The 21,915-nt window shown below is 34.4% G+C and overlaps 5 protein-coding genes across 12 annotated transcripts; 4 read left to right on the plus strand and 1 right to left on the minus strand.

Moving 5' to 3' along the window:
• The first annotated feature begins 440 nt into the window (after nt 1–440).
• LOC106762660 (glutamate-1-semialdehyde 2,1-aminomutase, chloroplastic) lies at nt 441–2,462 on the plus strand. Its single transcript, XM_014646680.2, has 3 exons — nt 441–614; nt 697–870; nt 1,138–2,462. Exons 1-3 carry the CDS (start codon nt 441–443, stop codon nt 2,203–2,205), a joined length of 1,416 nt encoding a protein of 471 aa, XP_014502166.1. The 3' UTR covers nt 2,206–2,462.
• Nucleotides 2,463–3,216: 754 nt separating this feature from the next.
• LOC106761205 (RPA-interacting protein A) lies at nt 3,217–5,336 on the minus strand. 4 transcript variants are annotated; one of them, XR_001375671.2, is made up of 6 exons: nt 5,162–5,336; nt 4,819–5,083; nt 4,481–4,572; nt 3,974–4,084; nt 3,564–3,660; nt 3,299–3,419 (listed from the first exon to the last, which is right to left on the minus strand). XR_001375671.2 is itself a non-coding variant. In XM_014644731.2 (5 exons), exons 1-5 carry the CDS (start codon nt 5,270–5,272, stop codon nt 3,258–3,260), a joined length of 741 nt encoding a protein of 246 aa, XP_014500217.1. In that variant the 5' UTR covers nt 5,273–5,336; the 3' UTR covers nt 3,217–3,257. The 4 variants fall into 4 exon arrangements, 3 of the variants coding, with proteins under 3 accessions (XP_014500217.1, XP_014500218.1, XP_022636825.1); XM_014644731.2 differs by lacking the exon at nt 3,564–3,660 and having other exon boundaries at nt 3,217–3,419; XM_022781104.1 differs by lacking the exon at nt 3,299–3,419 and having other exon boundaries at nt 3,426–3,660.
• A 2,315-nt stretch (nt 5,337–7,651) lies between these two features.
• On the plus strand, nt 7,652–11,585 carry LOC106762049. Of its 2 annotated transcripts, none has more exons than XM_022781106.1 (6): nt 7,652–7,814; nt 7,901–7,932; nt 9,290–9,478; nt 10,621–10,668; nt 11,153–11,220; nt 11,312–11,585. In XM_022781106.1, exons 1-6 carry the CDS (start codon nt 7,738–7,740, stop codon nt 11,366–11,368), a joined length of 471 nt encoding a protein of 156 aa, XP_022636827.1. In that variant the 5' UTR covers nt 7,652–7,737; the 3' UTR covers nt 11,369–11,585. The 2 variants fall into 2 exon arrangements, with proteins under 2 accessions (XP_022636827.1, XP_014501220.1); XM_014645734.2 differs by having other exon boundaries at nt 7,653–7,814; nt 11,309–11,585.
• A 667-nt stretch (nt 11,586–12,252) lies between these two features.
• On the plus strand, nt 12,253–15,591 carry LOC106762048 (DEAD-box ATP-dependent RNA helicase 50). The gene is made up of 7 exons (XM_022781105.1): nt 12,253–12,831; nt 12,968–13,162; nt 13,270–13,457; nt 13,677–13,890; nt 14,965–15,096; nt 15,199–15,374; nt 15,454–15,591. The coding sequence occupies exons 1-7, from the start codon at nt 12,298–12,300 to the stop codon at nt 15,455–15,457; spliced, it is 1,443 nt and encodes a 480-aa protein (XP_022636826.1). The 5' UTR covers nt 12,253–12,297; the 3' UTR covers nt 15,458–15,591.
• A 1,304-nt stretch (nt 15,592–16,895) lies between these two features.
• On the plus strand, nt 16,896–21,512 carry LOC106759915 (protein FAR1-RELATED SEQUENCE 2). 4 transcript variants are annotated; one of them, XM_022781109.1, is made up of 8 exons: nt 16,896–17,117; nt 18,224–20,340; nt 20,434–20,490; nt 20,567–20,659; nt 20,803–20,878; nt 20,954–21,019; nt 21,107–21,181; nt 21,264–21,512. In XM_022781109.1, the coding sequence occupies exons 2-7, from the start codon at nt 18,265–18,267 to the stop codon at nt 21,154–21,156; spliced, it is 2,418 nt and encodes an 805-aa protein (XP_022636830.1). In that variant the 5' UTR covers nt 16,896–17,117; nt 18,224–18,264; the 3' UTR covers nt 21,157–21,181; nt 21,264–21,512. The 4 variants fall into 4 exon arrangements, with proteins under 4 accessions (XP_022636830.1, XP_022636828.1, XP_022636829.1 ...); XM_022781107.1 differs by having other exon boundaries at nt 16,899–17,117; nt 20,803–20,868; XM_022781108.1 differs by having other exon boundaries at nt 16,899–17,117; nt 20,600–20,659; nt 20,803–20,868.
• Nucleotides 21,513–21,915: the final 403 nt, after the last annotated feature.

Genomic DNA, 21,915 nt, shown 5'->3' on the forward strand with positions numbered 1-21,915 from the left:
ATATAATTAGACAAGATAATATTATTAAAAAGAATAAGATCATTTAAATGCTCTATTCATATTTCAATAAACTCTGTTTTTTTTTTTATCGTCAAAATACTCTAAAAGGTAATCCATAGAATTTCCTTTTTATAAACAAATATGGTTTTCACCTTTGCTGTTTTTTGACATAGGAGCTTAGCTTCTACTTGTAGTTTTTGTTTGGGAAAGGGTAACTTTAATATTTAAACAATCTTATAATATTTTATCAATTTAAGAAAATATAATTTATATATATATATATATATATATATATATATATATATATATATATATATATATAAAGAGTGAGAGGAGAATGTGGTATCTTGTGGCCAGAGGGTAAGGTTTTGCTGTTAATCTGAGAAAAGTCTTATCTCTGAGTGGCATATCTGATCTCATCAACTTCCCATTCTTCTCTAATGGCTGTTTCGGCTATCACTGGAGCGAGGCTAACCCTAGGGATGCCTCTTTCCTCTCCCGCACTAACACGCAGAACAACTTCTCCTTCGCTCGTTATGGCCGTCTCCATTGACCACAAGGTCGACAACAAACTCACTCTTACCAAGTCCGAGGAGGCTTTCGCTGCTGCCAAGGTACGACACCTCTTCTTCTGCAATTGGAATCATACTCAATGATTTTATTTAATTTTGATTTCGATTTTGATTTTCATGTTAGGAGCTGTTGCCTGGAGGTGTGAACTCCCCAGTCCGTGCCTTCAAATCGGTAGGTGGTCAACCAATTGTGATTGATTCAGTTAAAGGGTCTCGCATGTGGGACATCGATGGAAATGAATACATTGACTACGTCGGTTCTTGGGGTCCTGCCATTATTGGACACGCTGATGATCAGGTAAGAACCAACCTTCCCGTTTTCCATTCATTCGTTTATAATATATTACTTGTGTTAAATACACTCAGAATGAGACTCTTAAAACACCGTAAGAAAAAAAAAAGGAATTGGGTTATATTGAAGGATTTAATTGAATGCACTGTCAGTTCAAACGTGTTCAAACGTTTTTTCCATTAGATCATTTTTTTTATTGACAGTAAAGCTCGTTACCTTGGCTGAATGAAAATTAAACTTCGTGTATGTTGGAACTTGGAATCACATTGACAGGTGCTTGCAGCTCTGGGTGAAACCATGAAAAAAGGAACCAGCTTTGGTGCACCCTGTTTGTTGGAAAACACTTTGGCTGAGCTGGTTATCGATGCCGTCCCTAGCATTGAAATGGTTCGGTTTGTCAATTCAGGCACGGAAGCTTGTATGGGTGCGCTCCGTCTTGCACGTGCTTATACAGGACAAGAGAAGATCATCAAGTTTGAGGGGTGTTATCATGGCCATGCAGATCCTTTTCTTGTTAAGGCTGGCAGTGGAGTTGCCACCTTAGGACTTCCTGATTCCCCTGGTGTCCCCAAAGCTGCCACGTATGAGACCCTTACAGCCCCCTACAATGACATCTTGGCCGTTGAGAAGCTCTTTGAGAATAACAAAGGAGAAATTGCCGCTGTTTTCCTGGAACCTGTTGTTGGAAACGCTGGTTTCATTGTTCCTACACCTGAATTTCTTAATTTCTTGCGCAAAATCACCAAAGAGAACAATACCCTTCTTGTGTTTGATGAAGTTATGACCGGATTTCGATTGTCATATGGAGGTGCTCAAGAGTATTTTGGTATAACTCCTGATTTAACAACTCTTGGAAAGATTATTGGTGGAGGTTTGCCCGTGGGCGCTTATGGTGGGAGGAGGGATATCATGGAGATGGTGGCACCAGCTGGCCCAATGTACCAGGCTGGGACCTTGAGTGGGAACCCTTTGGCCATGACTGCAGGCATACATACCCTGCAGCGTATTAAGGAGCCAGGAACTTACGAGTACTTGGACAAAGTCACAGGTGAGCTTATTCAGGGCATAATTGAAGCTGGGAAGAGGGCAGGCCATGCAATATGTGGTGGGCATATAAGTGGGATGTTTGGTTTTTTCTTCACAGAAGGACCTGTGTATAATTTTGCAGATGCCAAGAAGAGTGACACTGCCAAATTTGCTAGGTTCTTTTGGGGAATGCTGGCAGAAGGTGTCTATTTGGCACCATCCCAGTTTGAGGCTGGCTTCACCAGCTTGGCACATACATCTGATGACATTAAAAAGACAATAGCCGCTGCTGAAAAAGTTTTCAGAGAGATTTGAATGATAAATTTTGTTTCGTTGAAAAATTTAGAGAATGAATTTTGTAGGTCACTTTAGATTATTGTTATGGCAATTGTTTTCGTTTGTATCTGTATTATTTTCCAGTCCTGTATCTACCCAGTGTATTATCTTGAGCTGTAAGTCACTTGAATTTGAAGCTTGTAAGCATTCGAATTCATTGTTTAACTCCTAATTCTGGTGCCATGTTTTATGTTGTTTTAGGCGTGTATTTTGGCTATGCATTACATATCAGGATACATCTTTGTGGACTACATACTTTCAGGGTGGGAATAGGCAAAGAATTATGTTACTAGTTAAATTGAAGATAATAGATGAACCTTGTTTTCTAAATGGATGGATAAACTTGAGCAAGATGTTCGTATTATTAAAGAAGCAGACAGATAGGACGATCAACATTTATCTGTTGCCTACAGGGGTGGACTGTTAATGAATATTTTTCCATATTTGCATAAGTTATTCATTAAAACTGTATTCATTTCTCTTGCGACAATTATTAGCAGGAGCCCAGATACACTGGTTTGACTAGCAAGGTTTCTTTCTTTATTCGCCGTTTGAGAGCGAGTATAGTTGACGTGTTCTTGTAAGTCTCGAGTGCCTCTATAAAATTCACCCAAAATTTTCCAAGTTTTATAAATACTCATTCAGGTCCCTGAAAACGTGCATGTGCTACAATATTCACTAGGTTGAATGTTTATTACAAACTTCGGACAACTTTGCTTATTTTTCTGATAAATGGCAGCAATTTTGAAAATAATAAGCTGTTGTATTATTCAGAGGGTTTTTCAGAAAGGCCACAAGCAGTGCAGAGCATTTTATGTCGACCGGAACAATTTTTTAAGGTAAACAGTGTTCGGTTGTTTTTATTTTTACAAATATTTAATGCAGATACTTTCATTTTGTGTATTTTCAAGTTCTACGCTCAGCATTTTATTTTTTTTTCTCAACTAGCGCAATACCCTTGCCTATGCACATTAGAAATCAAACAAGATGAAAGATAAAGAAAATTCTGATATATTTTCAGCCTCTGATACTTATATCACAACCTCTAATGTATCACAACCTTCACATGAAATGTACAATGCAGTTAAATTAAATTTTGTCTTCATACAAAATTTGGGTTTCAATCTGCAGCCTCTGTCAAGATGCTCCGTGTGGACTTCAGCCAGCCGATCTCGCAAAAAGTCCAAAGTAAGCTGGATCTCAAAAGAAAAAGGTTAATGTTAAGTGTCTGAATAAAGAGCAGCTGTAGTTTGGCTTATAACCTATATTATCATGCAGATACGACTATCATTCATATATTCAATAAAGAAAAACTGAGACGATTACAAAATTTATACTTCTTCCAAAATCCCAACGACCAAGTATCCTCAAATATCTCAATATTTTATCACGGCTGAATAGACTCAACTCTCACAGTAAACAAACGATTCTCCTCTGCAAAAGATGAGCTGTTAGACTGTGACATGCCTCTTGCTTGGATGTTACATCAAACAAATGAAGGAACTTGCTATTGTTATGCTTTTATTACCTACATTTACTATTAGCCAGTGTTTAGAGGTTATTAAATTCCTCTTTATATCTTGTTAACAATTTAAAATAAAAAGAAAAATCATTGAGCTTTCTAAATGACTAGTATACTTAACAAGGGAGCTATGGAATCTCAGTAAACTTACAGAATCTTTGATGTTCTATTTCATGGCCAGAAAAATAATAGAAATCATAGCACTGAAGTAGCAAATATAAGTACCTCACTGGCTTTGTTTAGTTGAAGTTCACAACGAGTACAATATATAAGATTGTAACTATCTTTAAGCTCTCCTTCCTTACAAATGGGACACCAAATCTCTTTCCCATATGCCTATTACCAATTTTAATAATCAAATCAGAGACTTCATTCCAATTAAAGGAAAAGAAATTTAAGATTGCTTCGAAAATAGTAAGAAAACACTACAAATAAGTACAATTTTTTTCTGAAAACATAGCACAGATTCTGTACTCAGCGACAACGTGGAAATGACACTGATTATGATGTGATCTGAGAAGCCAGTGCACAGAAATGGCCATAGGATACTCAAAATTTGGTTTATGTTACAGATACAGATGCAGATATTGGCAGCAAACCTAACATGTTTGGGTATCAGAGACTGAAGAAAGGTATAGATGCAGAATCAAAATCTAAGAGTTTTGTTATTGAGAGATGCTAATATCTAATTAGAAGATAACTAGGGAAACTGTCATGTTTAAAATCCTGTACCTCGTCTTCATTAAGCTGCATATGCTCATAAACCGCACGAGATAGGTACTCATCCACTTCGTGTTCCCAAATTTCAACATCGCTTTCTAATTCTGCAGGGAGAGAGGTAACATGACCATGTTATGTTAAAATCAGGTGCAATTAACGCAATTTGAATAGCAAAATAGGTGCTCCTTTTCCACCACTGTCTTCTTTCTCGTCTACTCATCAGGCACAATCATTCACACATGCTCACCAATGCAGATGCATATATACATCCACGAACACAATATTACGTAGCAGGGGAGATGACACATTATTGGATATGATGTGCATATAATTGGGAGCGAGTTGCTTACCTTGTGGTTGGGATTTGAGGTCTTCATAAAAGATCCTTTGCATTTCTAAGAGTATTTCTTCGTATTGATCCGGGCAAGTGGTGAGAGGAGGACCTTCATACTCCCATAACACCTCATCCCTGCGTTTCATTTTGTGGAATTCATCGGATACAATATCCTCCAATGCACACTTCAGAGTGTCATCCTGTTGCTGTTCATTGCATCTGAATTTCCAGAGTAAGCGTGTTCGGTTCTCTCGCACCCGTTTGTAGCAATTCTCTCTGAACTGCCAATCGCACCCAACATCTCTCGCTTAAGCCGTGTTTGGAATGAAACTTGAAAAAGGGAATCAGGAAAAGCTGACCTTTTGTTTCCATAAATGATAATTGTTGAACGGAGAATCTGATTTCAGAGATAGTCGAGTGGCGCTTGCGTTCTGCTTCTGCTTCTCGCTTCCATCTTCTCCTTCCTCCATCCCTCTCTTCCCCGCTAGGTTTCCTTTCTCTTCTCTTTTCACTCTCCCACAATGAAACAGTTAAATTTTCAATTTTCAATCCTTTACTCTTTATTTAAACAAAAATATATAATTAAATATGCAATTCATTTTTTATTAAATAATCGACACTACTCTCAAATGATAATCTATACTATTATTTTCTATTTTTTAAACTTAGATAATTATTTTACTAATTTTGTCTTTAACTAACTATCTTTTTTATATTCAGTTGTTTCTTTACTTATGTGTTTTTTTTTTCTATCTTTTAAACTAAAATAATTATTTATAATAAAAATTATTTAATTTGAAAAAATACCTATAACATAATTATAAAAAAACAATTATTTGATATTGAAATGGATATCAATATAGACATGAATATATATGTATTTTTCAAGAGGACGAGAATAAAATAAAAAGTTAAACCATTTAAGGATAATGATTAATTTTTTATTAAAAAATAGGTATGGGATAATAAAACTCATTTTCACCTTTCCCTTATTATCTCTAGGTGTGTTTAGTTGGGGTGATGGGGAGACTGATTGGGGGAGAGTGATTGAGTGGATTTAAGGGGATTTGAGAGTGATTTTTTTTGTTTAGTTGAGTGGATTTGAAAGTAATTGAGAGTGAGTTTGAGAGTGAATTTTGTGAGAATTAGTGTAGGATTTGATTGATGTGACAGTTTAAAAAAATTTGTTTAATTGGTAAAATTTGAAGATTACCAAAATGTCCCTAGGTATTAAAGTAATATAAAATGATATTTATTAATGTTATATTTAATTGTAAAAATGTTTATTAAGAGTTAAAAATTTAGAATAATTATTAAATATAATTTTAAAAATATTTAAATAACAAATTATAAAACATTCTTAAACAAACAATAATTATAAACAAACAAATTATAAAACATTCTTAAAACATTGTTATTTTCACAAACAAACAATAATTATAAAACAAATTATAAAACATTCTTTAAAACACGCCAGATACTGCATTTTGTGAATAAGAAAAAGTGTATCCGGATACAAGTGTATGGTAACCGGATACAAAACTTGGTGTTTTTTCATGGTTTGGTGTAACCGGATACAGCTTCCATAATCGGATACAATTTGATTCTTCTTCGTCTTCTTCGTCATCGTGAGCTCGCAGCCGACCATCTCCTTTCTTCGTCTTCCACGGTTCTTCATCTACCACACTGCAAATATAACAGCAATAACCATATAGAATCAACAAAACAAATCTTCACTATTCCATGGCATGCCTGAATCAAGCACAGAACGTCAAGGATCTCAACTGTTGAAGGCTCGTGAATACACAGTAAAAACTGGTGCAAGTGGTGAGGGCAACCGAGAAATATTTAAAATGAAACAAGGACATTTTAGACAAAGCTTGAATCATACCTTCAAATCTTCGCAGATTTGCGGGTAAATGAACAGTGTGTTAATCTCGCAATCAACCGCAAATCATCGCTCGCCATTCAACATAAGTGAACGCGTTTTTTTTAAAATCAATTGTTCCATAACCAGCTTAAACAGTGTGTCACCCTGAAGTGAACACACCCTTATATCCCTAATTATTAGGTATGATAAAAAAAACTTCTTTTTTTCTAATTTTTTTCAAATATTTATAATAATTAATTGTCATTAGTCTTATTTATCACCGCATAACATAAATTGGTGTTAAAAAATGAAATATCTATGTTAAATTTTAATTATTATTAGTTTAATATATATATATATATATATATATATTAGTTTAATAAAAAATAAATTTTATTTTTTAAAATTTATTTACAAAACAATTAAGCAAATTTACATGTTATATTTTCGACTTTTCACAATATTTGAAATTATTTATAGTATATTTCTAAATCTAGGTACAGATAAAATGATAAAATAATTACTTTACTTCAAAAAAAAAATTAAATTTAAATAATAATAATATCAATCTACATACATAAATAAATATAATTTATTATTTTATTAATGTTATAGATTATAAATTAAATTGAAAAGATGAAAATATAATTTATAATATTATACGTAGAAAATAAATAAATAATATCGGTTATATTGATAAAGAAAAAATATACAATTTTTTTTAATTTCTATTTACATTACAAATATTTTACTTATACTAACATCGAAAATGTAAGAGTCAACTTAAAACAGCTTAACAACCTTATTAAATTTGATTTCCTTTAAATGAGGTGATAACATAAAAAAACAGTTAGAAGGTTTTGATGTTTTTGAAATACAGGAGCAGTGTGGATAGACGACTGAGATTAAGTGACCCGAATACCCGATCCATCACATCTTAATTATGAATTAGTAATGATATATATGTGCTTTTTCTCCTCTTTGAATTCTAATTAAACTCTTCTCTTTCTCTTTTTCTCTGTCTTCCGCAGAAGACGAGGAAGTAGTAGAAGCAGTTAGAGAAAGATGCTGGAGAATATTCAGGCTGTTCCGGCGACGGAATCCGCTCCAGTCGTCAAGCGCTATGCTCCTCCCAACCAGAGGTATTTTCTATTATCATATTATTGCTTGAATTACCTTACCCACTTCACTTTTCAATTCCTAATATTTCCCATTCTTTCTTTTGCAGGAACCGTTCTGCCAACAGGCGCAAATCATCTGGTCAGTTCACTCCAATCTTTCTTCCAATCAATTGATCCTTTTATTTCTATCTAGATGTCTCAATCACATGCCTTGTATTATTTATCACTGTCATTCCAAATGGGTATTTAGTAATGTCAAATAAGTGCAGTCCCTTTTCGCCTAATGAGTAGTAATGTGTGTGCTTATTTTACTTTTGAAGTCGATCCCTTCCTAATTAGTCGCACAAGTCATGTTTGGTTGCAAATTTCATTTGTCATGGCTCAATTACTGCCCTACAGTGTTTGTCTTTTCTCGATAGAATGGGAGGTAAAAAATTAAATCCAGTATTTCTAGTTTGGGATTTTTCCTGATTTCAAACACGATACTGTAGTGTCAACTTTATTTCGTAACATATCCATCTTTAACACATGAAAGTGTAACATAAAACTTGTCATTTTGAGGAAAGTCAAAAATAAAAATGACTTTTTTTTACCCTTCTTTCACACATACATGCAGTCCTCACCCCTCACACATCGTCATTCTGTGAAAAGAATATATAAAAAATGGCATAGGTTGGTTATATGGTGATGGAATGAATCTCAGGAGAAAATTTGACAAAGTTCGAACAACAAGGTTGAACATTTGAAATTGGGACAAACTGCAGGGTGAGGAACCAAATATAAGTAAGACAAGGCAATACAATGAACTTAGCTTTGCTCGCCCTACATATGCATGAAGTTATGGGTTTATACAAAGAAAAAGAGCAGGCTTAAGACTTGTTCACTCCTTTTAAACTCTTTGTTAATATATCTTACTTTTGTAGTCTTTATGAAATAAATTCAAACCCTAATGATCTTGTTCTGTATATCAAAATATTGTCATGAAAAATCATGAAAACTCTAAAGGCTAGAAAGGAATTTTTAAAAGGCCAAATATAAATTGAATCACCCTCCCCTCAGATCCAGCCCTGTTGACAACGGACCAATGACAACAGACTAATGAAACCAGTGTTGACCTTAGCCTTCAGGCATTGTATTATGGAAGAAAATTCGAAAGAAATATCACATGAGAATAACTGTGAGTTACCCTTACCCATCTGGTTTGCAAATCTTATATGGCTTGCAAAAGATATATGCTACCGAACTTCTTTACTTTTTTAATATCAGTGCTCTGTTCTCAATTATGGTACTTACTGTTTACAGTGACAAGAACTAAAATTAAGGAAAGAAAAATAGAATACTTGTTTCAGTAACTTTCCTTAATAACACACCACTAATCTCGTTTGCATAATTCACACTGAGTAATAACAAAAGCTTTTGGCAAATTTTCTGTTAGTCCCCATTTTAGTTTGTTTGTTTCTAATTTCTAGATGTTTGGTTTTAATTAACCTATGTAGATCGTCTTGATCGGACAAACAGTATCGGGGCTGAGTTAGAAAAGAATCAAGTCGCTTCTTCAAGAAGTGTTCACATTCCAGATCATGGAGATGCTGGTAGCAGTAATCTTATTAACGAAAATCACCATTCAAGATTCATAGCTTTAGAAGGGTGTGGTTGCAGTGCAGCTTCCCAGCTTCTTAATGATCGTAAGTGTATCCCAAACTTTTCTTGAAGAACTTGCATATATTGAGAAATTGAATATTCTTTCACTCTGATGTTTTCTAGATTTCCTTATAAGCTCTCTAGAAACATTACTGTTTGTTCCTCTGTGGAAATGGCAAATAACGATCACTTTCAAAAATTAGTAACCATAGGTTTGAAATCTGCAGATTTTTTGGGCATGTGGATCATTATGGTATCAATGAGCTTGTTGGTGTATTGGGTGCCTGAGGCCCACTTTTAGTTTTATCTAATATGGCTTATGCTCACCTATTCCTGTTGGAGTCCAGAAGAACTGCTAGTTTGTGTTTCATTGATTCGTTTCAGACTCATCCTCAATAAAAGGAGGTTGAGCAATTATAGTCAGGAGCAGTTAGTGAATAACTAAGTGCAAGGTTGGTAGTAACAGCTAGGCCAACAGAACTAGGAAAGAATGTAAAAGGAGGTGATAAAGGGAGTCAGGAGGATATTGTGTAAGAAAACTGAGTCGGCAGAGCCTTTAGGTCTGTCAAAAACCAGGAAGTGTCATTAGAAGAGAATTCAGACCCTTGTATACAATAGTCCTCGGATCAGTTATTACCTTTATACCGTTTAAGGCATTCTCTCTGTCATAAAATTTCTTACCTTGTTGAGAACCATTTTTGTCATGTTATCATTATTACTATTGTACTACTGTGTTACCTAATTTCCTTTACTGAGCAGATATGTATATCATGTAATCATAAAAAAAAAATTCAAAATTAAAAAGTCCATGACATGACAAGTAACAAGTAAAATTTTTTACACACACACAATCATCATCCATCTTGGAGCAATAGGAACATGGTAATGAAGTCATAGAATGAAGTCAACATTCTCCTACTTTGTTTTGCTTATTATGAATATATCTTTTCCATTTAATTCTGTCTACATGGTTACATGCCTTTTTGTTTCATTAGAGGTTTTATTGTCCTCGGCATTTTAACTATTCAGCTTTGCACAACACATTAAGTTTATTGGATTGCAAAGAGAAAGGGATGGGTGGGTGAGGCTGGAGTTTGTTCATTTACTTACAAGCTCATTATGTTTTGTCCATTTCCGTGGTTAACATTGCCTGTTTTTATTGTTGGCCATAAATTTACGTTTTCAGGTTGGGCAGCTGCAATGCAATCCTACAATAATTCCAAAGACTCATCTGGTTAGTGCCCAACCATCAAAGATTATTTTCTTTTTCCCATTTATGAACACTTGCCACTTTGTTTACAGTATTTGATGACTATGAAACTCGAACTTGTTCTGTATGTCGAAGAAGATCTTAGTGTATTAAATCGAGGTCACATTGTATATATGAAATTATTCGGACTGATTGCTTATAATTGTATTTGTACTTAACTACAAATTTAAAGGGAAGAAAAACTAATATTCTTAACTTCTTCATAAGCTGGCAAGTGGACAAGTTTATTTGACTGAATAGCCTTTCTCTCGTTCTGATAATTTCTTCTGTGATATAAACCGAAGTAGCCAAAAATCCTGCTCGTGTAATTAATATGCATATTATTTTGAAGCATCTACCATGGACGGCTTTGGTAAATACAAGCAATAATAAATTTTGTGCTGCATAAGAGCTCTTAAGCATGGCATGAAGCCTGCCTTTTAATTTTCGTGCTACTTTACCATTTCAGACAAGCCAGTCATGTATTCGAGTGGTGCGTCAGCATGGACTCAGCAGCAGTTTAGACCTCCTCAGCAGGTAATCACTTTCCCTTACCTTGTCATTACATTCTCCTTTTCAGGTTATGCAGCCATCTATAAGTGCTTCTTCCTCTTGTGTGTCACAGCAGGATTTCCTGGCAGAACTTCGTCGCCAAATGCAAAATGCTAATCCTAGTTCCACATGATGGCTCACTTGGATGACTTGTCTAATAAAGTTTTTTGGAAGAACGTGGATTAGCCGACTGCTTTAAGAACACTTCCATGTTTAGCTACTTCTTGTTTTGTCAAACTCGTTACTAATACATGTAAGGGAATTTCAGATTATCCTATTTAAATTGTATAAATTGGGGATGTCGCACATTCAGGATTCCTATTTAAAGGTTTATTCAGTATTCTTGCAAACTCTTGATTTCTTTATTTTTAGAGAGCCCTCCAAAAACATAAAGAAACTAAAAAGCTAACGATGAAGCAGTTTAAATGTTAGTGATTAAATCATACTAAAAATAAATAACGTCTTTAACCATACTAAAAATAAATAAAATTAGAGTTACATGCTAACATGATGTCACGTATATGTTATTGAGCTTCTATTTCGTATAATTACTTACGTTACTTTTTATAAGACCGGTAAGAACTAGAAATATTCAATTTAAACTTTACAGAAATCGAAAAAATCTTTACAAGAACTAAAATTAATGTTTTTCATTTCACATTGAACCAAAAATACATACTTATAAAATAAATTGTTTGATGTATACCTGGTTTGCTGTTCTTATTTACCTTAAAGAATAACTAACCTTTATCTCAAAAACACATTGAATTAAGTTTTAAAGTTCAAATATGTTAGATAAAGCAAGTCAAGAAGAACATTCATAATTTACATATTAGAACAAAATGTATTTTTAAAAATAATTTAGTATTTTAATTTATTTAAAGTTGAAAAATTGACATATTTTTGTAGATGAACTTAAGATAACCCATCATTATTTAGGAATTAATTTGTTAAGATTTAGAACACATATTTTGTAAGTATTTATAAAATATATTTATTAAATGGAGAAAAGAAGGTTATCTAGATATTTTTGGTCGAAGAGAGAGGAAGAAGAACAGAGAGATGGTGGTTGGGAGAGTTGCTGTTCCGAATCCTCCCTCCGGTCTGTTCCACAATCCTTCTTCTGCTGCCACCCTCATACCTCCACACACTCGTCTTCTCTCTTTCTCCGCTTCCGCCGCCTCCTCCTCCGCTAATCGCACTCGTCACACGTCCACTACAAAAAACGATTCTCCCTTCTCAACCTTCGGAAGAGTCAAGACTCAGAAACCGAAAACTCTGCTCCACAGAAGCAGGGACCGAAGACGCGTCCTTCAAGTTGAAGAAGAAGAAGAAGACGATAATGATGATTATGATGATAATGACGACTACTATGACAATCTCGCAGCCCCGAGAGGAAGACCTTCTCATTCTGGGTCTCGGTCAGGTGGACGAAAACGAGGAGGATGGGATATCATTCCCAGGTTTCCCTCACAAACCAAATCAACCACTGACACAAACTTCTTCAGTCTCAAGTCATTTAAAGAAATTGGGTGCGCTGACTACATCATTCAATCCCTCCAAAAAATCTTCTTAACGCGCCCTTCCCATGTACAGGTACCTATTCATTCATTCACTCCTACTATAATTCACTCATGCTCACATCCTATCTCCTGTCGTTGTTGCTTTAGGCTTTATGCTATTACTGACAAGTTCGTTGCAGTGAGTAATTTGATTGTGTATTGCTGTGTAGGCCATGGCATTTGCTCCTGTTCTTAGCGGAAAGACTTGTGTCATAGCTGACCAAAGTGGTTCTGGAAAGACATTGGCTTATCTTGCACCAATCATTCAGCGTCTTAGACAAGAAGAACAAGAAGGACGTAGTCAATCCTCTTCTCAAGCTCCTAGAGTGCTGGTACTCGCGCCCACTGCAGAGTTAGCTTCTCAGGTCAGATCCTCCTTTCTTAATCTGTCTTATTGTTTTGCTTGTTTGAACCCTTTTTGAGAGTGGTGTAACTCTGTTGTCCATCTAATGCACTATTGCGTGCTTCGCAGGTCTTGGATAATTGTCGATCCTTGTCAAAATCTGGGGCTCCATTCAAATCTATGGTTGTCACGGGAGGTTTTCGACAAAAGACTCAACTGGAAAATTTACAGCAAGGAGTTGATGTCTTAATAGCAACGCCTGGCCGTTTTTTGTACCTCATGAATGAAGGCTTCTTGCAGTTAACAAATCTAAGATGGTAAAAGTTGATCTCTTATTTATTGAATTGTTTACTACCACTACAGATGTTTACATTGATTTTCTGTTTTATCATCAAACAGGCAGTGCAACTAATTTACGCGTCCATTTAGGATATTTTATCTATCCATGCCCTTTCCTTCCTCAACGCGTGTCCATTTAGTATATTTTACCTATCCACGCTGATTGTGAAATTTATCTTTACAACAATTTGTTTCAGTGCTGTGTTGGATGAAGTAGATATTCTCTTTGGTGATGAGGACTTTGAAATGGCTCTTCAATGCCTGATCAATTCTTCACCGGTTGACACACAGTATCTATTTGTGACTGCAACTTTACCAAAAAATGTTTTCACCAAATTGGTTGAAGTTTTTCCCGACTGCGAAATGATTATGGGGCCTGGTATGCACCGAATAAGTTCTCGCCTTGAAGAGGTCAGGTTTCAGTAGTAACTTTCTTTTCTTTCTATTTCATTTTTCTTGGATAGAAGACAACATTACAGAATATCAAAAGACTTACCTATGAATATGTTGACTTAGTACGGGAAAATTCAATGGACCAAGTACGAGAAACATAATCACTTCTTGTCTCCAACGTGATATTTAAATTTAACTATTTTACTAAGGAGCTATATATATAGAGAGAAGGGGAGGGGATACATTTATCCCAAGAATAAGTGTAACGAATTACTCTTAATCTGATCCTGCTATTTTATTTTAGATTAATGACTCAGATTAAGAATATACAATTCTTCTCACGTGAAATTTGTTTTCCACTTCCTACCTTCATCTTCCTGTTTCGTAGTTATGTAAAACTATTAGGAGGGATTTTATTTACCCATAGAGTAATGGTAACTAGTGAATCTTAATCTGGACTTTCTATCTTATTTTAAATCAATGGCTCATAATAAATACTTAAAAGGCCACTCTTGATAAAGCAGTGAGTAATCATCCCGTAATAGTCTCCATAACTATGAACGTGAAGATAAAGGTAGAAAGTGGAAAGCAAAATTTGAATCAAGTGTAGCGTTTTAAATACTTAATTTGAGCAGTTAATGTAAAATAAAATAGAAGCTTCAGATTAAGAGTAACTCATTATAGTTACTCTTGGAGTAAGGAGATTCCTCTACTACACACTCACACTCTTGGAGTATGACCTTGCACGCTGTATACATTTCTATGATATACTTGAAGTTATTTTTCACATTCTTTGAGTCATACAATTTGATACAACTTGTGATCCATGGTTCAAAATTAACTTGGCTATGACTATTTGAATCTCGCTTTGGTCATACTGCCATAGCTTGTAACAAATTAGAAAAGTGGTATCATACACTGTATTATACATTTTTAGGGTGCTGGGATGTTTTGGTGCTATATTATATTCTTAGACAGCTATAATGCAAATCAATAATTGTTATGTAACTGATTTCTGTGACAGACTGCCAGTATTTTGAGTCATCAGTTTCTATATATCTTGATGTGGTTAGTATCTTCTTATTTGTTCAGATTCTAGTAGATTGCAGTGGAGAAGATGGACAAGAAAAAACTCCTGATACAGCATTTTTGAACAAGAAAACCGCACTTCTGCAGCTTGTGGAGGAAAGTCCTGTTCCAAGAACACTTGTGTTCTGCAACAAGGTATTTAAATTCTGACTTGAGACTTATCTTTTACAATTTTAGTTTTCTATGTAACATTTGTCCTTTTATTTTGGTGTAATTATCCATAAAAAAAATTTGCAGATTGAAACGTGCAGAAAAGTTGAAAATTCATTAAGGCGTTTTGATAGAAAAGGAAATCACATGCAAGTTCTACCCTTCCATGCTGCCATGACACAAGAATCACGGCTTGCTAGCATGGAAGAGTTTACTCGTCCTCCATCAAAAGGAGTCTCCCAGTTTATGATTTGCACTGACAGGTATTTGTCAGTTAACTCTAATTTTAGCTTTGCCTTTCTGACGTTTTGACGATTCTCTGATGCAAAATAAGTGATTAAGGTAACTTGTTACAGGGCTTCACGAGGAATTGACTTTGCAGGAGTGGATCATGTCATACTCTTTGACTTCCCACGTGATCCAAGTGAATATGTACGGCGTGTTGGAAGAACAGCCAGAGGTGCGAAGGGAGTAGGAAAGGCATTTATATTTGTGGTTGGCAAGCAAGTATCCCTTGCAAGCAAAATAATGGAAAGAAGTCGGAAGGGTCACCCACTACATGATGTACCTACGGCATATTAGCTAATGAAGTGGAATGAGTGCTTGAAAAGGTTCCTCTGAACTTCACTGCTGAATCATGGAAAGGAGAGCTCTGCAGCTGCTTAACCTCTTTCCTCATCAGAACCACCTTATTCAAAGCAACTTGGCTGATCCATAGGTGGCTTATTAGTAACACAAGCACAAGGTGGTTTGCAAGAGTTGTATCTAAAACATGACTTACGTTTATTATCACGATCTCTGAAGAATGAAATGAAAGATTTTTACCTACGCGAGTTTTTAGGTGCATTTTCACCCTTAGTAGTTTGCAAAATGTTAACATTAACTCATTTAGTTGATGAAACTAGTAGTACAAGAAAATTTTGACGTCATTTTGGACCTGAATTATGGCTGGTCAATTTGATCGTTGCGAGAGTATTTTGTCCATTATTTTAGTCTCTGTTAATTTCAATACTTAAAAGAATCTGCTCTCTCACGTTATGTTGGGCTTCATGAAGACGTGGAGTGGTTAATATCTGCAGAACTTTCTCTCTTTTGAGACTAAAATGATGGTATGTGTAAATCCAGTTTAAGCAAAATCTAAGTCCTATATGTGGTTAATATGGGACAATTATTTCTCTTTTGGAATTTAAATAATATAACTGAAGACTCATTCTGGGGAGCAATATTTTTACATTTTTTTTACCGTAATAAAAGTTATATATAATATCATTAGTTGTGGTATTCTCTGAATAGAATTAGAATTTCACTTGATAATATCATTGATTGGATTATTTATCTCTAAATTATTTATTAGTTATTTTATTAAGGTAAAAATTCAAATATGATAATGTAAACATGTTGTCTCTTCCGATTTTTGCTATTTTATGAAAAAAAGAAATCTTTTCTTGACATATTCTTTACAACATAATTTATTTTGTATTTAAAGTGATGTCATTAGGATTCAAGCCCCAAACAATTACTATTTTCTAAAAAAAAAAAGTTGATCTATATTATTATTTAAGCTTTTTTTTTTTTTTTTTACAAAAGTCGTATGTATGGATATATTAAGTTTAGATTAATAAGGTTATCAACTCGCAATTAAATATTTTTTAATTTCCTTTGATTTAAAGACTAATGCGACTGAAACTACTTTTCAGTTTCCAGAATTAAGATAGCAGTTTATTCATTATTATTTTTTTGTTTAGTGGCAGAATCTTTTTCCAATGTGCCATCAATTTAATAATTGTACACGATGTCTAAATTCCAAAATAATGTCTTGTTATAACTGGGTTAAATAATAAAAATATATATTTTTAGTTTAATTACAAAAACTAAGGTTGCGTGATTGTGTAGATTGTGGCGTTGTGTAGCCTGGACTGGAGTGAAGGGAGAAAGCAAAGCATCTTCTTCATTTTGTCTTTCTTCATCTTCTCAGCAATGCCGCCTTTGTCAACAACTCTCTTTAGGTTTCTACTTTCTTTCAATTTCTATTTCCTGCAGTTTCTATTTTTTTTTTTATTACCATATGCTTCGACGACCGTATCTGTTTTATTATTCAATTTGAGTGTATGGTTTCTTGAAACTGAGATGAGTGGGTATTAGATTTTAGCTTACCCACTTCACCACGCATCCTTTCAACCCTCGAACTTACCCAATGTCGCTTATTCTTTGTTAATTTTTCAAGTAATTCATATGATCATATTCGGCTAATGGGATAATAAATGGTGACTTTGGGTTCCTGCTACTGGGATTCTTTTGATGTCATTTTCATTCTTTCCTATCAAAATGAATGAATGCAGCGGTCAGACAGTTTTGCTAAATTTCTAAAACTCTATCGTATTTGTGGGATTAATCTCCAGTGTGTTGTTGTTTTTACCATGTGCGTATCAACTTTGTTTGAAATCTTGCTTGAATAGGTTGGAAAACAAGACGGATTAATTACTCTGCAATTTGTATATAATGTTTGTATCACCCCTCTTTTCAATACAGAAAAACACATTTCATCCAATCTTTTCAGGAGACACCGATACTGCTGCTTTTTTTTCTTCATTTTCCTTCATTTTATGATTATTTCCTTTTCCTCGACTCTAAGGGCTGGACCTGTCAATTGATTAATTGCAGCCCTAGTTTTTATTTTCGTAGTCAAGTTCCTAGTATATAGAAGTTATTTTACATTCTTTGATTGAACAATGAATTGTGTATTAGATAGTTATTATTCCATGAAGATATGCTTTATTTATTTGTTTTTGTAAAATAGAAATGTTACATGACTTTTATCTTGTTAAAATCAATTTACGAATATACTGAATCAAATATGACATCAGTATTAATTAAATATGAAATTTATAGTCATGGTCTAATTTGCTATATAAAATTTAAATATTATTCTGTTTACTGCAGAATCTTGAAATTGTACATATGCTGAAGATTTATTTGCTTTTGTTTTCTTCATTGTATGTTAATATATGATCATTCCAAATGTTTTTATGGCCTTATTACTTACACATGGGATTGTACTCGTATTTTGCCTTTATAACATTGTGGTTACTTATTTATATTCTCTCCATTTCAGATACTGTGACACGAGTTCCTTCTCCTTTTGATGTGCCCTCCATGGAGATTGATCTTGAGGTACCTATATGTGAGCATGAGAAGCTTTATATTGGATCTAGTGGAAATAATGTTACAGATACAACATGTGATATATGTATCGAGGAGCATAAAATCAATCCTTCGTCAATGACTGCAAACTGTAAGGAAGTTTTAAGTGAAAAAGCTTTCTGCTGTCAGGATCCGGTGGATTTGAATTCTAATCAAGTGGATGCAATTGATAAATTTCCCATTAAAGAACCACAAAATGGCTTGGAATTTGAATCAAAGGAGGCTGCGTATTCTTTCTACAGAGAATATGCTCGCTCAGTGGGTTTTGGCATCACGATAAAAGCCAGTCGACGCTCGAAAAAGTCAGGAAAATTTATTGATATTAAAATTGTTTGTTCTAGATTTGGAAGTAAGCGTGAGTCCGGTACAGTTGTTAATCCACGACCATGTACAAAGACAGACTGTAAGGCTGGAATGCATATGAAGAAGAAGCTAGATGGGAATTGGATTATATACAATTTTGTAAAAGAGCACAATCATGAGATCTGTCCCGATGATTTTGTCACGGGACGTAGCAAACAAATAAGTAATCTAGCTTGTCGTAAGAAGGGCATGCAATTGGCTCTAGACGAGGTTGATGTGCAGTTGATCATCGAATACTTTATCTCCATGCAGTGTGAAAATCCGAACTTCTTTTATGCAATAGACCTGGATCAGGATAGACATTTAAGAACTGTATTTTGGGTTGACTCAAAAGGAAGATTTGATTATAAAAAGTTTCATGATATTGTGTTGATTGACACTTTTTACCTGAAAAACAAATATAAAATTCCTTTTGTTCCTTTTGTCGGGGTCAACCATAACTTCCAGTACATTTTACTTGGATGTGCACTGGTTGGGGAAGACTCTGTTTCAGCTTTTATGTGGTTAATGCAAGCATGGCTCAAGGCAATGAGTAACCTACCTCCCGAGGTGATTATCACAGATCAGGAGCAATTCTTGAAAGAAGCTGTCATGGAAGTGTTTCCAGATAAACGTCATTGTTTCTGCCTATCACATGTTTTATGTAAAATAACCAAGAATTTGGATTATATCATAAACGAAAATAATAATTTTATGGAAAAATTTGACAAATGCATTCATCATTCCTGTTCAGATGAGAAATTTGAAGAGAGATGGTGGAAGTTGATGAATAGAATTGAACTAAAGGATGATGAATTGGTTCGGTCATTGTATGAAGATCGTAAAAAGTGGGCGCCGACATTCATGCGGGACATTTCTTTGGTTGGATTGTCAACAATTGAAAGATCTGAGAGTATATCATCTTTCTTTGACAAGTATATCCGTGTTGATTCTACCTTTAAGGAATTTATTGAACAGTATAAAGTTTTCTCTGTAGACTGTTTTGACATTGAAGCCAAAGCTGACATTGAAACAAAACAAAAGCAACCTACATTACGATCTTTATCACCTTTTGAGAAGCAGCTATCTGCAATTTTTACTGATGCCATATTTAGAAAATTTCAGTTGGAAATATTGGGAATGATGTCCTGTCATCTCCAGATGGAAACAGAAGGAAGGGAAAATCTGACATTTCTTGTTCATGATTTTGAGAAGCGGAAGAAATTTTTTGTTTCTTGGAAGGAAGCAGATTTGTATGTCTGTTGTTCATGTTGTTTATTTCAATACAAAGGTTTTCTATGTAGACATGCAATGCTTGTTCTTCAGAAGTCGGGCATAACCAGCATTCCGTCCTATTATATTTTAAAAAGATGGACAAAAGATTCAATGGCCGATCAATTTTCTGGTGACATAATTACCAGGACTGCTAATCGAGTTCAACGATTTAATGACCTTTGTAGGCGGGCAATTGTATTAAGTGAAATTGGATCTTTATCTGAAGATACTTACCGTGTTGCATCTCAGGCCATGGAAGAACTGTATAAACACTGTGTGAACACAAAATATTCTGCCAGAAGCACTTCGGATCCCAACAAGTTGGCTCTTGATGCTTTTGACGTTGGAGATAAAAATTATGGCTGCAACAGGGCAAAACCTACTAACAAAAGGAAGTCATTCAGTAAAAGGGTTAGTTGATGATCAACTGTTATGGTGCTGCTAGAATTTGTATTGACTTGTAGTAAGTGGTGGACCTTCTTAAACAGATTTTGTATATTACAGGAATGCTCTGATCCAGAAAGAATCAATATCAAGACGATGGATGATCTCAGAATGAGGGTTTGCCTTTATTACTTTCTTGGCATTGTCATGAACGGATAAAGCTTAGAATTCTAATATTGCTCATACTTTGTAGGGTCATCAGTGTTATCTTTATGTGCAGGAACAGAGAATTGCAAGAGCGCACTTCAATAATTGTTACATTTATCAGCAGAACATGCAAACTGTGGTACGGATATTTCTCTGCACATGATAGTCCAGAAAGAATCTAGAGATAGTACTTTAACAGTGACAGTTTTCGTAAATGTTCATTCTCCTCTTAATTTCTATTTTATTCTTTTGGATACATAAAATAAGTTTTTGTCCTCACAGGATTTGGATTCTAGAGCTTCGACCCTTGATGCCTATTACGGGACTCAGCAGAGTGTGCTTGAAGATGTATTATCTTGTATTATCTGTACTCTTTTTTTTTTGCAGTTGGATGGGAGATGTTTTGAATCTCATATTTTGTTTCAATCTTCAGGGGCAATTGCATTCCATTGCAAGCCGTGGTCCACATTATGGGATGCAGCACAGGATGCAAAGACCGGTAGTGATTTACGGCTTACATTTTGAAACTACTTGGCTCAAAATTTTTAATCTAAGATAATTAGCGTTGGGTGGTTTGTTTTCACAGCTTCAAGGAGAGCTCACTTTCAGAACGCCAACAGTACAAGGGTGTTTTGACCTCCAAGATAGTCTAGAAGCTATAGTATGCACTTAAATGATTTAGTTATAATTTGCACTTTAGTTTACACTGCGGAGTATATTCATGGGATGTGATTTTGTTTCAGGAAGAACCTATTAAGCCTCACAGTTCCATGACATTGCATCAAAGCAACTAGAAGCTGATAAATCACTTCCCTGATATCTGGAAGAATACAGTTTTCTTTCCATGTTAGATTAAAGATGTATACGTTATATGTATATGGATAGTATACACTAGTGCTAAACATAGTTCTTTTTCTTGGGGAGTAGGGAAAAGCATCTACATGGAAATGTTTCGAGTGTGTGTGTTTATAATTATTATTTTCTGTTCCTAACAAATTAATTCAAGAAATCATAATATTATCAACAACAAAAAATCATAATATTATAACATTTGTTACTTTATGTTTTTAACAAATCAAGTATAAAATCACAATAAATTTTGCAACAATTGTTGTTTTTGTTGCTAAATACTTAATCACAGTATATTATATTGTATTTCTGAATATATAATAACATTTCTTATGTTGTGATGTTAACATATAGCAAATTTTTCCATCAGAACATTTCATTTATTGTTTTGAATACTCATTATTACTAAAAAAAACTAAAAGTTGTAATCCTTACTTTTTTTATTAATAATATTACTTGTGGTTTTGTAATATTTTTAAAACTTAGTGAATGATAAAAATTTATTAAATAAAATATATGACGTTATTAAGGAAATCTTTAATACAA

This window comes from Vigna radiata, chromosome 5 (genome assembly GCF_000741045.1).
Source record: "Vigna radiata var. radiata cultivar VC1973A chromosome 5, Vradiata_ver6, whole genome shotgun sequence".
Classification (NCBI taxonomy): Eukaryota; Viridiplantae; Streptophyta; class Magnoliopsida; order Fabales; family Fabaceae; genus Vigna; species Vigna radiata.